General features: G+C 36.2%; 1 protein-coding gene across 1 annotated transcript in view; it reads left to right on the top strand.

The window, feature by feature from the left end:
• Positions 1 to 5,961: 5,961 nt before the first annotated feature.
• The window catches only part of LOC110462643 (vacuolar protein sorting-associated protein 4B-like), a 24,010-nt gene continuing 15,085 nt past the window's right edge, over positions 5,962 to 14,886 (top strand). The window contains exons 1-2 of the mRNA XM_021516703.1: positions 5,962 to 6,095; positions 12,379 to 12,503. Coding sequence (XP_021372378.1) covers positions 6,079 to 6,095; positions 12,379 to 12,503 — 142 coding nt within the window. The 5' untranslated portion in view covers positions 5,962 to 6,078. The remainder of the gene's footprint in view (positions 6,096 to 12,378; positions 12,504 to 14,886) is intronic.

Genomic DNA, 14,886 nt, shown 5'->3' with positions numbered 1-14,886 from the left:
ATAAAATATATGAATCTCTTCAAACTATTTTTCTTTCTTCTAAAACAACGTTATTTGATGGTGTACATGATTACAAGTGTGTCCAAATGAATAATCTCCATCCACTTTAAATGGTCACAGGTGTCAAATGTGTCAGACCAGATTAAACAGCCCTCTGTAACCATCAGGCCTAGGATATCATAAAACAAAAGCTTACCGGAGTCAAAAAATTAACATTTTCATCTAACATCCTCTGAATAACCCAGATATTTGGCAAAATGCGTGACCTAAACAAAGGTGGTGAACTTGTTTGAATTTTTTTTCTAAATTACCAAGAGGTATATAGGTTCATGTCTGATGACAGTCGTCCTGTAGCTTAGTTAATGATGTGAAGAAGGTTACAATGTATGACGGTCGTATTTATGAAATAAGCTAAAATCGTCCGTCGAAGATGGTGTACAATAATATAACTTTCCAACAAAGATCCATGCAGTTTTAATGTAATTATATTTAGTCTATTTAAATTAATCCGGAGCAATATGACAACAGGTGAGCGATACGGGCATACATTATTAAAGGCGAGTCCAAGATTTCATTTTCCATGCAGCAACTCTTTTAGTTTCCTTATCCATAAATTTATCCTGGACAGTTGACCTTAAGGTCCCCTTCACAGTTGGTCCAGGACACTTCTGTTGACCAGGGAGCACAGTCAAATAGAGAAACAGTTTCCCGGTCAAGCCCCGCTGGAGATTATATTTTGGTTATTTCACCAATACATATATTTTTTTAATAAAAGCCCTGCAAGGTATGGTTTTCTTTTGAGAAATGATTTATAAAAGCTACAGTCATAGAGGAAAGATATCCATAATTCAAAATAAGAACCTATGTATTCGATGAGCCTTCACGATTTTTCCAAATCAAAGAAAATCAGTGATTTTTTATTCATTTACTACTGTAACACAACATTGAACTTGACCACATAATCTGAGTTTGAGCACGAGAATGGTTACGTGAAAAGGGTTCCATGACCGACTTAACTTGGATCATACATATGATTCACGGGTGTTGTATCGAGACGCTTGCTTCGGATCCTTAAATGACACCGTTTACTTGGTCCTGTTAATTTTTCAGCATCCTCATCTGTGTTGTTCTATCTTCATTTAACGCAAAGTGCTACACAACTTGACATTTAACGCAAAGTGCTACACAACTTGACATTTTATCATAGATACATCACTGGAAGTTTATACCAATACATGCTTCAGATGCTGGATATAACCCAAAGATATTTCTTTTATATTTAAGTCATAAAAATGTATAACTTCTCATTATTTTAAATCTTTAAAGTTTGACAAGTAAGTCATCATTTTCTTAATTTAAATTAGAAATATTTGAAATTAAGTAAACTTTAAATTTGATTTCTGTCTTAAAAAATCCACTTTGCGGTTGATATCCATATTCTAATAAATATTGGTATTATACTGAATTTTACATTGTATTTAGGGTTTGGTGATTTATGACATGATGTAATTTAGAAAGGACCGTAATTGGTTTTAGGAAATCTTGACATATGTGTGTCTGAAGGAGAAATTGTGGTTAAACTGTAAGGGCCAACTTTTTCAGAAACGTCGCCTCAATGAAGACTTGTTTGTGTTCACCGAAAGATATTTGATAAACTGAACCGAAAATATAAACGCCAGTACGAACGTCAGGAACGTCAAAAATTACACGATCAAATGGTAAGGGATTCACCCAGGGATTTTTTGGAGATCGATAGGTCATATTGGTGTGGCTAATAACACGAACAAAGAAATACCGTGCGAGGTCGTGGATGATACAGGACAACTTCATTCGGATAGAAACACTGTTTTAAATAAATGGAAACAAGACATTGAAAATTTGTATTCAAATAAGGGTGTAGTACCTGACGTTAACTACAACTCACACAACGTCTGGGAAGGCACGGCAGTGGACGCGACCGAGTTACCAGGGAGGAGGTTGAAAAGGCTGTAGATTCTGCAAAGTTACACGAAGCGGCCGGCATAGATGAACTACCAGCAGAGGTGCTAAAAAATAACACAGCGATAGAATTGCTATATAAAATATGTGATGGGTGTTTCGAGTTTGGTCACGTCCCTTCCTATTGGAACAGTGCTATTATAAACCCAATATATAAACCCAACTCCAATGTACCGTTAAATTATAGAGGAATTTCTCTTTTCTCTTACCCTGGACAGGGATATCCACCATTTTACCGGTGTGAGATTTTCTTTTCTCTTACCCTGGACAGGTGTATCCGCATTTTTACCGGTGTGAGATTTCCTTGTCTCACCCTAGGCTTGAGACGGGGAGGATTCCCCTATTCATAACAATGGCATGACGTCACTTCAACAATACAATGACGTCACGTCAACAATCCATTAACAATTTGCCTGTATGTGTTTTGGGTCCATGTTTACCTTTATTTCACATTAAAATACTGTTAGATATGGGAGAAAAATAATCAATCGCTACTGGTTGTGTAAGATAGAGAAATCTCAACCCTCGGACTAAGATTTTTTGTCCAGAACTCGGCAAGCCTCGTTCTTGACAAAAAATCTTAGTCCTCGGGTTGAGATTTCTCCATCTTACACAACCAGTTGCGATAGATTCTATTAATCTCACCCCCAAGGGGTGAAATATTCTATTAATCTCACCCTAGGGTTGAGACAAGCTACACGTGCTCTTTGCACGTTCTGAACAATTGTATGACGTCATAGCAACAATACCATGACGTCACGGCAACAATACAATGACGTCATGTCGACAGTTCAATCGCATCATATCAGCATTGTCTTGCATTGATGTAACGGCAATGTTAGATAGATAAGAGGGTAAACAGGGTAAGAGAAAAATAATCACTCACCCCCTTGGGAGTGAGACAGGGGATCTCAACCCTCGGGGTAAGATTCTTAAGCTGGCAACTTAAGAATCTTACCCCTCGGTTTGAGATCCCCCTGTCTCACTCCCAAGGGGGTGAAAGATTCTATTAATCTCAGTCCCCTGCAAAATATATTGAAATGTACTCAATGCTAGGTTTTCGCAAAAGACGTATAGCTGTGAAGATCATAGTTTCTCGCTGTACTCCGTTATTATTACAAGGAAAGTTAACGTCGTATTGACATGGTGTAATGACTGGAAACTGTCTGTAAACCCTCCAAAACTAAAGCAGTTCGTTTTAGGAACCAATCCATCCAGAAAACGGCGTCTCATTTAACTGCGGTACGTGTGATATTGAAACTACTGATTCGTATAAATACTTAGGAATATGGCTGGACGAGCACTTGAAAATGCAAAGGGCTGTAACAGAGTTATCGCAATAGTAAAGTTCATTGCGTCGGGTGGTTTGACCTACGATGTTTTTACACGTCTTTATAACTCAGTAGTAAAACCAGGGCTTATGTACGGCAGTGCTATATTGGGAACCAAGTTGTATTCGGTTATAAACATTGTGCAGAACAAGGCATGTCTTTTCTTTCTAGGTGTTGGAAAATATACCCCCCAATATTGCTACCAGAGGTGATATGGGGTGGCGATCGTGTCTTTACTATTTAATTATGTAAAATCCGCAGACTCGAGGATCGTCGTATACAGAGCAAACTACTTGACTGGTCATCTCGACAACGACAAGGTTAGAATGCAACAGTACAGCGTCTGTGTGACGATATAGACACGGATAACCTAATATCCAATCGGAATCTTTCATCGCAATGTGCAATGAATAATCTCCTGCCTAAATTAGTATTTTTAAAAAGATAGTTGTGAATGGCAAACCATCGTAATAATGTTAACTGCATTAAGTTTCGTACATATACACGTTTAAGAATGACGTTACTGTTGAGCGTTACAACGCTCTAGTGGACATTCCAAGACGTAACAGGCGTAACCTCGCGGGCTCAGTAGGTACCACTGGCCATTGAGACGGGACGATACGCCAGGCCGCCCGTTCAACAAATGGACAGACTTTGTACGAATTGTGACCTGCATAAAGTGGACGATTAGAAACATTTCCTTATAGAATGCAAGTTGTACAATGACATGAGAAATGATATGTTTGAAAAATGCTCAACTGTCATTGACGGATTCTTTAATTAATATGGACACGGATAATAAATGTATAAGTATAATGAAAAACGGTGATATCCAGCCAACACTAGCGAGCTATATTACTTTTTTCTTTCATAGAAGAAAAGATTTTCATAGAATTTAATTATTTAGTAGTATATTCAGCTTACACCATGTACGAGAAGGACGTTTCTACCTTTGAATTTATGTCAGTACAACACAGTATATTTCGGATTTGTATAATATTTTATAATATGTTATTTGGGTCCTACTCAACTCAAGGGCCTGTGTACAACGCTCGTGTTGCTTTACAATGAAGGGCACTCCTTCTCCAAACCGTTTTCATTGTAATTTTATTCCTTACTGATTGAGTCGGGGTCAGAAGTAAGAGCTAGCCTGATAGAGATCCCCTCAATAGGCCGACTCTAGTCCATCCCCCCCACTTCGTGATCATTACTTATCTAATCAATTATGATCTGACGTATGTCTTATGTTTATTTATTTACTGCGGTGTGATACATTGATGGTATGTGATAAATAGAGCCCTTCACTCGTGCCAGTTTGGGGCGGGGTCTGACGAGCTGGTACTTTGTTTAGGAGCGAGTGCGTTTTTAACGCATTTTGTTTTTTCATCCGAAGGATACGCTCGTCGGACTCCGCATTAAACTGACATCGGTGCGGGGTTCTGTATAATATTACGTATAGTAATAAGTCCCGACATGATATTCTAACTTCTGTCAATGAATTGATCAATAAAAAATGTATCGATAATGATTATTAGTGTCTCATAAGTCAACCAATAATGGCTGGGTATTGATCGTTTTTTAATTTGTATTATTTATGATTGTGATTTGTATTTTACTGTCGATCAATGCGTGACACTTTAACGAACTAATATTTATCTTATCTTATCATATGTTTTCGATGTGCCGAGCCTATTTACATTCATGGCTGTCAGAGTTTTACCTGTAGCGGAACTGGACCAGGTGCATGTAGCTCAATTGGTAGAGCGTCTGTCTAGAGTTAGGGGGGAAGGGGGGTCCCAGGTTCGAATCTCAATCTGGTCGTTGCATTTCTCCTTCTCCTGTTACATATTTAAGTGTTTGTGATGTTCCACAAAGGCCATACTAACAAAAAAGAACTTTTTGGTCGGATATCTAGTTCCGAATGCGAGTTAGAAGTATCTGGATTAAACTTAACAATTAAAGTATATACGTATTGTTCCGCCAATTTAAGAATCGTAGTTAAACCGTTATTAATATGATATGTTTCAATTACTACTGGCAATTTGTCCGAGAAGGAATAAAATGTGTCATCTGAGAATAATGAATAATTTAGAGAGGCTTAATAGATTATCAGTTATAGTAAAAATAGTAGGGGCCTAATTCTAAGACTTCGTTTTGGCATCGATTATTTTCCCGTCTGTGATTTAAAGTTATGTAGAACCAATTGTACCCTTCGATCATAGTTTCGTTGTAATGCAACCAGTCAAATCAATGTCCCCTCCCTTCTAAAATATTGTTTGGTTAAGAGTAATTCCACAATCAGACATGGTCGAAAGCTTTAGGTAACAGGAGTGTTACAGGTATCATCATATGTATTTCGGCCAATTAACTCTAATGTACAGTTGAATAACCTTTATTAGTTTTCCTACTCGCCGCTAGTTTCGCCACGAAAGAACAGTCTAGCTGAGAGAAATTATATTAAAGCAGGTAGGCCTAATACGTTTAAAATATATTAAGATATGGATATCTGCCTGCATCCATTATTTATCCTATAGGTCAGGGATGTGTATAGGTAAAGGAAAGTAGAATTTTGAGACATTCGGAATATCTCGGTTGTCTTTAGGAGGCTTCACATAATCGGAACGTATCGGTCGCCATTAGGGCATTAATGAATGTGGTTTATGAAGATGAAGTAGGAGAGTGAACACAAGTTTATGCACAAAACAGTTTACCGTTGATAAATTCTACTTCAGTAAGGAGAGAAGACAAGATGGCAGAGTCAAAACGGTAAAAGATATGTCGTATGTGTGCAGTGTGGTGTTTGTCGTTGTCGTTTGCTTCCGGATCAGGGAGATGTGAAGTAGGCCTACTGCACCCAGGGGGTTCACAGCAAGATAACATATCAATATAGGGATTCGTTGTGAGAGAAAAACAATTTTCCTATCTAATATATATATCTGTCTAGTCGCAGATGCTGGAACAAACTAACATACCAATGATGTATACTATATGATAATAAACAGTGTTTCCCATGGATTTCAGTTTTTGGGGTTATTTAATTGGATTCCGTACCACCAGGTCTTTATGTAGTTACATGGAGTTCAACCCAGGAAAGGTTACAGACTGCACTTTGAGTTGGATTGGTTGCACTGTGGATGGAGGGTCCATGGGGAATGGGGCGAGGGGCTGGATAGTTTACCAAGTCAAAATTTCTCCAGCTTTATTGGTCATTTCCTGTAAGAGAACATTGTAGGTTGATGGAGTAATTAACAGATTATTTCCTATCTGTCATTCCAAACCGGGCGCGTCTAATTACCCAATACTACCCAATACCACCCAATACTGCCCATACGACCCAATTATGAACCAATACTTCTTTATTACTGTGAAATATCACCTTTGTAGACGGTAGTTACTTCCATCTGACATATTTTATCGGGAAATATGCGATTTGGTGCCGAAAACATCACCGAATTGCCGTGACTATGCCCCAATACTACCCAATACCACCCAATACTGCCCATACGACCCAATTATGAACCAATTCTTCTTTATTACTGTGAAATATCGCATTTCTTGGAAGTTATTTACTTCTATCTGCCATATTTTATCGGGAAATATGCGATTTGGTGCCGAAAACATCACCGAATTGCCGTGACTATGACCCAATACTACCCAATACCACCCAATACTACCCATACGACCCAATTATGAACCAATACTTCTTTATTACTGTGAAATGTCACAGTTATTTACTTCTATATGTCACATTCTATCTGGAAATATGCGATTTGGTGCAGAAAACATCACCGAAATGCCGTGACTAGGGGTTCGACGATTTACAGGAACGGGCAGAAATCTATTAATTTTTATATAGGCCTATACATTAATGAATATATATATTAGATCAGAGACGTATATAACACAGTTATGGCTTTATACGTCTCTGATTAGATACATTAAAGTATCATTATCGGGTATAAGATATATTTGATAAAATGATTGCAATTACATGATCGCCATTCGGGGCAGAATCGGACTAAATTATATATATATTTATATTTATATTATTATATCTTTTTTATCGGGTACAAGATACGTCATTTGATAAAAGGATTGCAAAGAATTTAAAAAAAAGTATTGTATTGATATGGATCGGGCAAGAACGGTCGACGATTTACAGGAACGGACAGAAACGGGGCAGGATCGGACTTATTTATATATATTTATTGTATATATTTAATTATCCTTATCTGGTATAAGGTATATTTGATAAAAGAATTGCAATTACAGGAACGGGGCAGGATCGGACTAAATATATATATATATATATATATATTGCCAGGCCGAGGTTCCAATTTATGTCTCTGTTTTATTCTATAAAAAAGGGTTGTTCAGAGAATTATATATTACATATTACATATATAATAAATATGTATCTGAGTTATTTTCTCATTTATATATATGACATTGTTATTGCAATGTCATAACACCTGAAACATTGGAAATGACATTATGATAACTAAATTTTAATAACTTCATAACTTATACTCAACTCTTAATAAATAGCATGAATATATTTTGAGTGAATTAATTGGTGTTAATGTGTAGATTACAATCCCATCACGTCTACGATCTTAAAAAAAAGAAAATACGCAATTTTCCAACTCAAAAAAGGGACATCAATCTGAAAATTAAATATTATTCTATATGTAAATATAAGTTAATTGAAATACGTGTTTTACGTAAATAAATATTGAAGTCCATATGTTGGATTGTTAGGCCTTATCTGTTATAGAAAAACGATACTGTATATTAATTGTATATGTAAAGAAGAAAGAAACACGGTGAAACGCTTTAAGTTTCATTTTTTTTCAAAGGCCGATGTGGTCAAAACTGATTATCTAATTCCGTAATAGTAGACAATAGACTTCTTGTTCCAATGTTCAAGCTGGTTTTAGGAAAGGCTACTCTACAACTGAAAATATATTTATCCTTCATGCTTTAATATCTATATACGTTTCAAAAAGTAATTTTGGGGTTTGAAAATACCAATATGATTGAGAAATTACGTGTACAGTTTTGTTAAAGAATTTTAAACATACGTAGCTCCACAGCAAATATAATGGTATATGGTGAAACGGGTAGGTACTCGCTGGATATTGAAATTAAATCTAGAATGATAATGTTTTGGTATAAACTAATTACAGGTGAAAATAAATTGTCTAGTATAATGTACAAGCTTATGCTGAATTTACATAAAAATGATTTCGCTGATTTTAAATGGATTTCATATATCAAGAATCTATTCAATTGCACGGGACTAAGTTTATGTTTAAAATTAGATATTGTACACGGAATTAGATAAAGTCCGTGGTTATGCATTCATATAACTTGATGTTTTTAAAGACTTAAATTTGTTTAAATAAATTTGACGAGTATTTAGTAAGAGTAGATTTACTTTTCACGACCATGTATCTTTAGTATATATTGGAACAAATCTATATTTATACATATTATATCGATAGTTGTTATAAATAAAAAAAAATCCGTAGAATGTTCATGTACGTCAATACGTTTATAACGTTCATTGCATAATAAAATTATTTAAACATTTGTTCTAATTTAGTTGACTACAAGTAATTTTGGGGGAAATCCTCTATTTGCCAATTCTATTCAAAATTTATCTCCGTTTTCGTCGTCATTGCATATCCAATATATATATATATATATATATAGTTAAGTCAAGTCAAGTCAATTTTGTTTATTATAGTGTCATATATCACAATTACATCGTACAAGTATATAGTTACACAGTATAAACACATATAGTTACATAATTTATAATATCATAATTTTGTTAAGAACAGCTATTATACATAATACATTAATAAATTAAAACAAACTATCACATGTGCCAATCCAGAGAGCAGGTGATTGGGACAGCCCCTACCTAACAAACTCCTGGATTTTGTCCTTACATATTACATACTATAATAGTTAAAAGGTTTCTTTTATATTTACTGCCTTAAAACATGATGTCTTTAAAAAAACAATAACAATGGTGATAAATAAAATGAATAATTTCCTAGTTCTACATTGTAGTGAAATTTAGATTTCCAAGGGTTGGGGAGCCCCCTTCCAGCGAGGTCTGCTAAATTCACACTAACTAGTAGCTAATTATATTTAAACGGAAGATTATTTTCATAAAAAAATGTTTCTGATTGACACCTGGTATCATATTTAACAAATGCATTAAATAGAAAATGTAATTGTATATGATGTTCAGCCTAAAATGGCTTACAAGACACTGTTTAAAATTATAACTAATCACATAGACTGCTACGTCTTCTGTACATATTATATAAGTGGTTTGCAAGTGGAATTTGTAATTCCTCGGAAGACATTATAAAATTAAATTATAATATATATATTTACCTGTAACTGTGATTTAGATCACGGACTTAGATGTTAAATAAAATTGCAACATCACGGTATCTACCATGTATCTATAGAGATCACATTTACTTGAGATGGCCAACGAGTTGAATAAAGTATATGTGTATACAGTATCTCTTGGAGTCGAATCAAGTTTTCATGTCATTTAGTATTTTGCTTTCGGATGATCAAAGACGTATATATTACGTAATGTAATATATACGTCTCTGGATTGATGTATAAGAAGCGTAACGTAATTCCTTTTATTAATCTATTTAATTTTTACATTACTTAATGACAACCTACTCGTCTACCCTTCATAAGATTGGTCAGGGAACTATATATGGAAAAAATATCTAGCTTGTCCAAAACAGACTATCTGTGAGTTAATCAAGTAATTGAAAGGACTTCGAATCATATACAATCCATATACTTTTTGAATTTCGTAGTATTTGAGTATCTAATTTAACTGAAGGTTCTTCTCCAGCATTGTTATATAATTGATACTGTTATGTTTAACAAAATTGAATAACTAACATTTATGAAAAGTAATTTAAAATTTTCTAAATATTTCCTGCTAAATTTATATATATGATCTTAATAACATCATTTTATGACATGAATAGAATTAATATAGTACGTATCATGTAATTGCAATTCTTTTATCAAATATATCTTATACCCGATAATGATACTTAAATGTATCTAATTAAATATATATATTCATCAATGTATATATAATAATTAATAGTTTTCTGCCCGATCCTGCCCGTTCCTGTAAATCGTCGAACCCCTAGTCACGGCATTTCGGTGATGTTTTCTGCACCAAATCGCATATGTCCAGATAGGATGTGACATATAGAAGTAAATAACTTCAAGAAATGCGATATTTCACAGTAATAAAGAAGTATTGGGTTCATAACTGGATCGTATGGGGTAGTATTGGGTGGTATGGGGTAGTATTGGGTCATAGTCACGGCAATTCGGTGATGTTTTCGGCACCAAATCGCATATTTCCCGATAAAATATGGCAGATGGAAGTAAATAACGTCTACAAAGGTGATATTTCACAGTAATAAAGAAGTATTTGGTTCATAACTGGGTCGTATGGGGTAGTATTGGGTAGTATTGGGTGGTATTGGGTAGTATTGGGTAGTATTGGGTAATTAGACGCGCCGTTCCAAACCCCCTAATCCTTCTGTTTTTCTGGCCTTATGGTGCAGGTAAAATTGATCTTTTGGTGGAGGCAATCAGAGACCTATAAAGCCAGAAGTATATACGTCTCTGAGACAATGTTAAGTAGTCAATAGCAACTTTGGTTGGTTTTAAAGAGATAACATTATGCTAGGGTACAATATAGACATCAGTATACATATACGGCTGTCAACTGAAAATGAAGCGATGGCTTACTTTGAAAGGGTTCAGGAAATGTTCCAATTGCCAAAAACCAGTCGCATTGGAAACGTTAAATGTCGAATTTATAACCAACATATTCCCACATCTTTTGATCAAGGCAAGAGGCAGAAAGGGATGTTTTATTAATTCATAGCACTTAAAGTAGACCTGTATTGGGCAAGGGAGATTGTTAAAACTGCCCAGTTGCTGTTGTTAAAAGAATCTATATTATTTATACTGCATGCTATAGTATACCAGAACATTTTCACAAAGAAAACTTTACTCTTTAAATTAAATTCACCCTTCACATTTAATTACTATGTACATTATGTTGGTTACAAGTGTTCACTACAGAGGGCAAAATAGGTGAAAAATAAACTACAGCAAACATTTCGGATTCACAGTATATATTTTAACCGGTTTGGTAGTTTTCCTTCTATAATTATTAAACGCAACACATTAACTTCTGCTTCCCTACAACTGTTTTACTGGTCATGTGATTTAAGTGGTGTTTGCCACCATACAACTGTTGACAGTCTGATCATGTGATTTAAGTGGTGTTTGCTACCATACAACTGTTGACAGTCTGATCATGTGATTAACAGGTCTGTATTTTCTATCCGACAACTGTTGACTAATCACATGATATGTAAGCTTTCGCACCTAATTTTCAAATATCCTGATGACCATGACAAAGAATGCAGGATGTTCATCTAGCTGCTGTCACCATCCCCATGATCGTTCACCATCCCCAGGATCGTTCACCATTCCCAGGATCGTTCACCATCCCCCGGATCGTTCACTATCCCCATCATCATTCACCATCCCCATGATCGTTCACCATCCCCATGATCGTTAATTGGTGAAAACATTCAAGATACATCTATTAACAATGAAGCATTGCTGCATTGAATTGAAAACCATTAGAAAGGGGTCGGTAGAATCATGAATTCATTATTACAGATGATCAATTTGCAAATCAGATCCAAACTACTTAAAACAATTAACGTCAAAAATCTCACAAATTGAAAAACCCGCCGGAGGGAGATATCCCACATTGGGCTCCATGGAGGTTGGCAACCCTGGTGTAGTCGATGAGCGACACCTCCACAGAAATCCTACAGTGACATCGTGAACTAAGAACAACATGATTTAGTTACTGTAGATTACTATAAGAAATCTAGATGTTATATATATATATTTATATATAGCCTTATTATAATGGTGCTGTTTGCAGTGAGGTCTGCTCAGAAGGAACAGAGGAAATGGTGGAGGCCCTAAATGACCTCCCTGGTACAGAGGACCTAGACGATCTATCTCTACCGGCCCCTCCCAAACCATTCAAAGATTTCTACCAAGGAGGTAAGGGTAAACAATAATGTTAGGAGTCGAAAAAATTACAAACCATGAGTTGATCACCGGTCAATTGGATCCGAGTTTATGTCTCAGCCATTCTCACATTTCTTTTTATAAATCCTATCATTTGAGAGAAAGAATAGATAACTGGATTTGAAATCATCAATCACAAAGTCGGAGTTTGTGTGATGGGGCAGCAATTATCATATGTCCAATGTCAGCTTTTACCTTAAACAAATGTTTACTGAACAATAAGGCCTAGAGTCATATTTCCTTTGTAGCTTGCTTTTGGTTCGGTTGTGTTTTACGTCCTATTAACAGCTATGGTCATTTAAGGACCAGCCAGGTTTTGGTGGTGGAGGAAAGCCGGAGTTCCTGGAGAAAAACCACCGACCTACGGCCAGTACCTGGTGACTGCCCCACTTGGGCCTTGAACCCGCGACCCAGTGGTGAAAGGCTAGTGGTAGCAGAATGTCAGAGGCCTTAACCACTTGGCCACCGTGACCCAGTGGGGGAGGGCTAGTGGTAGCAGAATGTCAGAGGCCTTAACCACTTGGCCACCGTGACCCAGGGGTGGAGGGCTAGTGGTAGCAGAATGTCAGCCGCCTTAACCACTTGGCCACCGTTGCCCAGTGGTGAAAGGCTAGTGGTCGCAGAATGTCAGACGCCTTAACCGCTTGGCCACCGTGGCCCAGTGGTGAAGGGCTAGTGGTTGCAGAATGTCAGACGCCTTAACCGCTTGGCCACCGTGGCCCAGTGGTGAAAGGCTAGTTGTAGCAGAATGTCAGACGCCTTAAACACTTGGCCACCGTGGCCCAGTGGTGAAGGGCTAGTGGTTGCAGAATGTCAGACGCCTTAACCTCTTGGCCACCGTGACCCAGTGGTGAAAGGCTAGTGGTAGCAGAATGTCAGACGCCTAAACCACTTGGCCACCGTGGCCCCTAGTTGCTGCAATGGATTATTATCACTTATCTAAATAAACAATCTAGACACTCTCATATCTACATAAAGGGGACAAATGTGTTCACATATATATAATAATCTTTATTCAGCAATAGACACAAATGTCTTTGTGCCATAAATACATTGCATATACAAGGATATATGTAGTGGTACAATGCATTAAATTACATAAATATATTATAAGTAAAACAGTGACTTTCCATACTTAAATGCAGGTTTCACGACATCAGGGCGGACGTTACTCCTGATTAAATAAGTTAATTTTCCGTATCTCATTCGCTTTAAAAATGAAAGCGGCAATATTTTTCAATGTACTCTTGCTCCTAGTCGATATTAATTCCAGGAACTTTGGTCTATTTGGGTGATGAAAATACCTTCTCTTGATATACATGTGTCTTATGTTAGAATATAAGGTACACTCCATAAGGAAATGATACTCGTCCTCTAAAACCCCACAACTACATGTACGATTCGCATATGGAATAGGGGTTCGGTCTGTGCCAACGGCCTACCTCAACACTCAAACGATGAGAAGAGACTCTAAATTTTGTTAACGCTATACGAAACTTTTTTATGTTGACAAGGTCGAGATATAGTTTATATTCGAAGTTATTAGAAAGATTAACATAAAATCTTGCTCTAGTAGAGCCAGATAATTCCCTCTGCTAATTTTGAACAAAAATGTCTTTAATTCTAATTTTAAATAAATGCATAAAGGCTTCTATACTACCTACAGACTGCATGTACCAAACATATCCAAAACCATTCGTAAAAAGAAGTTCTTTTACCGCACTAGCCCAATTTTGTTTAGAAAACTGTTCAGCGTCCTGATACAAGATGTTATATACTGATCTAACAAGATCGCTTGTTGAATCGCATACTATCCTTAGCCAATATTTTATTATTCTGCAATATCTTGTTATTCTTAATGGAAAACGACCTAGCTCACCATAAACAAAGTTATTTTGTGTTGTAGTCTTTACATATAATAATCTTTTACAAAACTTAAGGTGTACACGTTCAATATCCCCAGCCGAATGGAAGCCCCATACCTCACTACCGTAGCAAAGCACGGGCATTACCAATTTATCAAATAAATCACATATATGTTTGGGCGATAAATTAACAAAACGTTGTAAATATTTTTCCATTTTGAATATAGATTTAGTAGCTTGGCCAGCCAGAGTTTTCTGAGCCTCATAAAATGAACCCCCCGATGTAAAAACAATGCCCAAAAACGAAAACCTATTCACTATCTCTATTTCTCCGCCGTCATAATAAAATCTAACGTCGCTTGCGACCCGTCCGCCTTTTCTAAATATCATAACCTTAGTTTTATTTACATTCAGTTTTAATTTCCATGTGTTACAATACACTTTCAGAATGTCTAATCCGTGTTGTAACTGTATAGCAGACTCGGAAAAAA

Source organism: Mizuhopecten yessoensis, unplaced genomic scaffold (genome assembly GCF_002113885.1).
Source record: "Mizuhopecten yessoensis strain PY_sf001 unplaced genomic scaffold, ASM211388v2 scaffold10819, whole genome shotgun sequence".
Lineage (NCBI taxonomy): Eukaryota > Metazoa > Mollusca > Bivalvia > Pectinida > Pectinidae > Mizuhopecten > Mizuhopecten yessoensis.
This window is presented reverse-complemented; position numbering and strand designations above follow the sequence as displayed.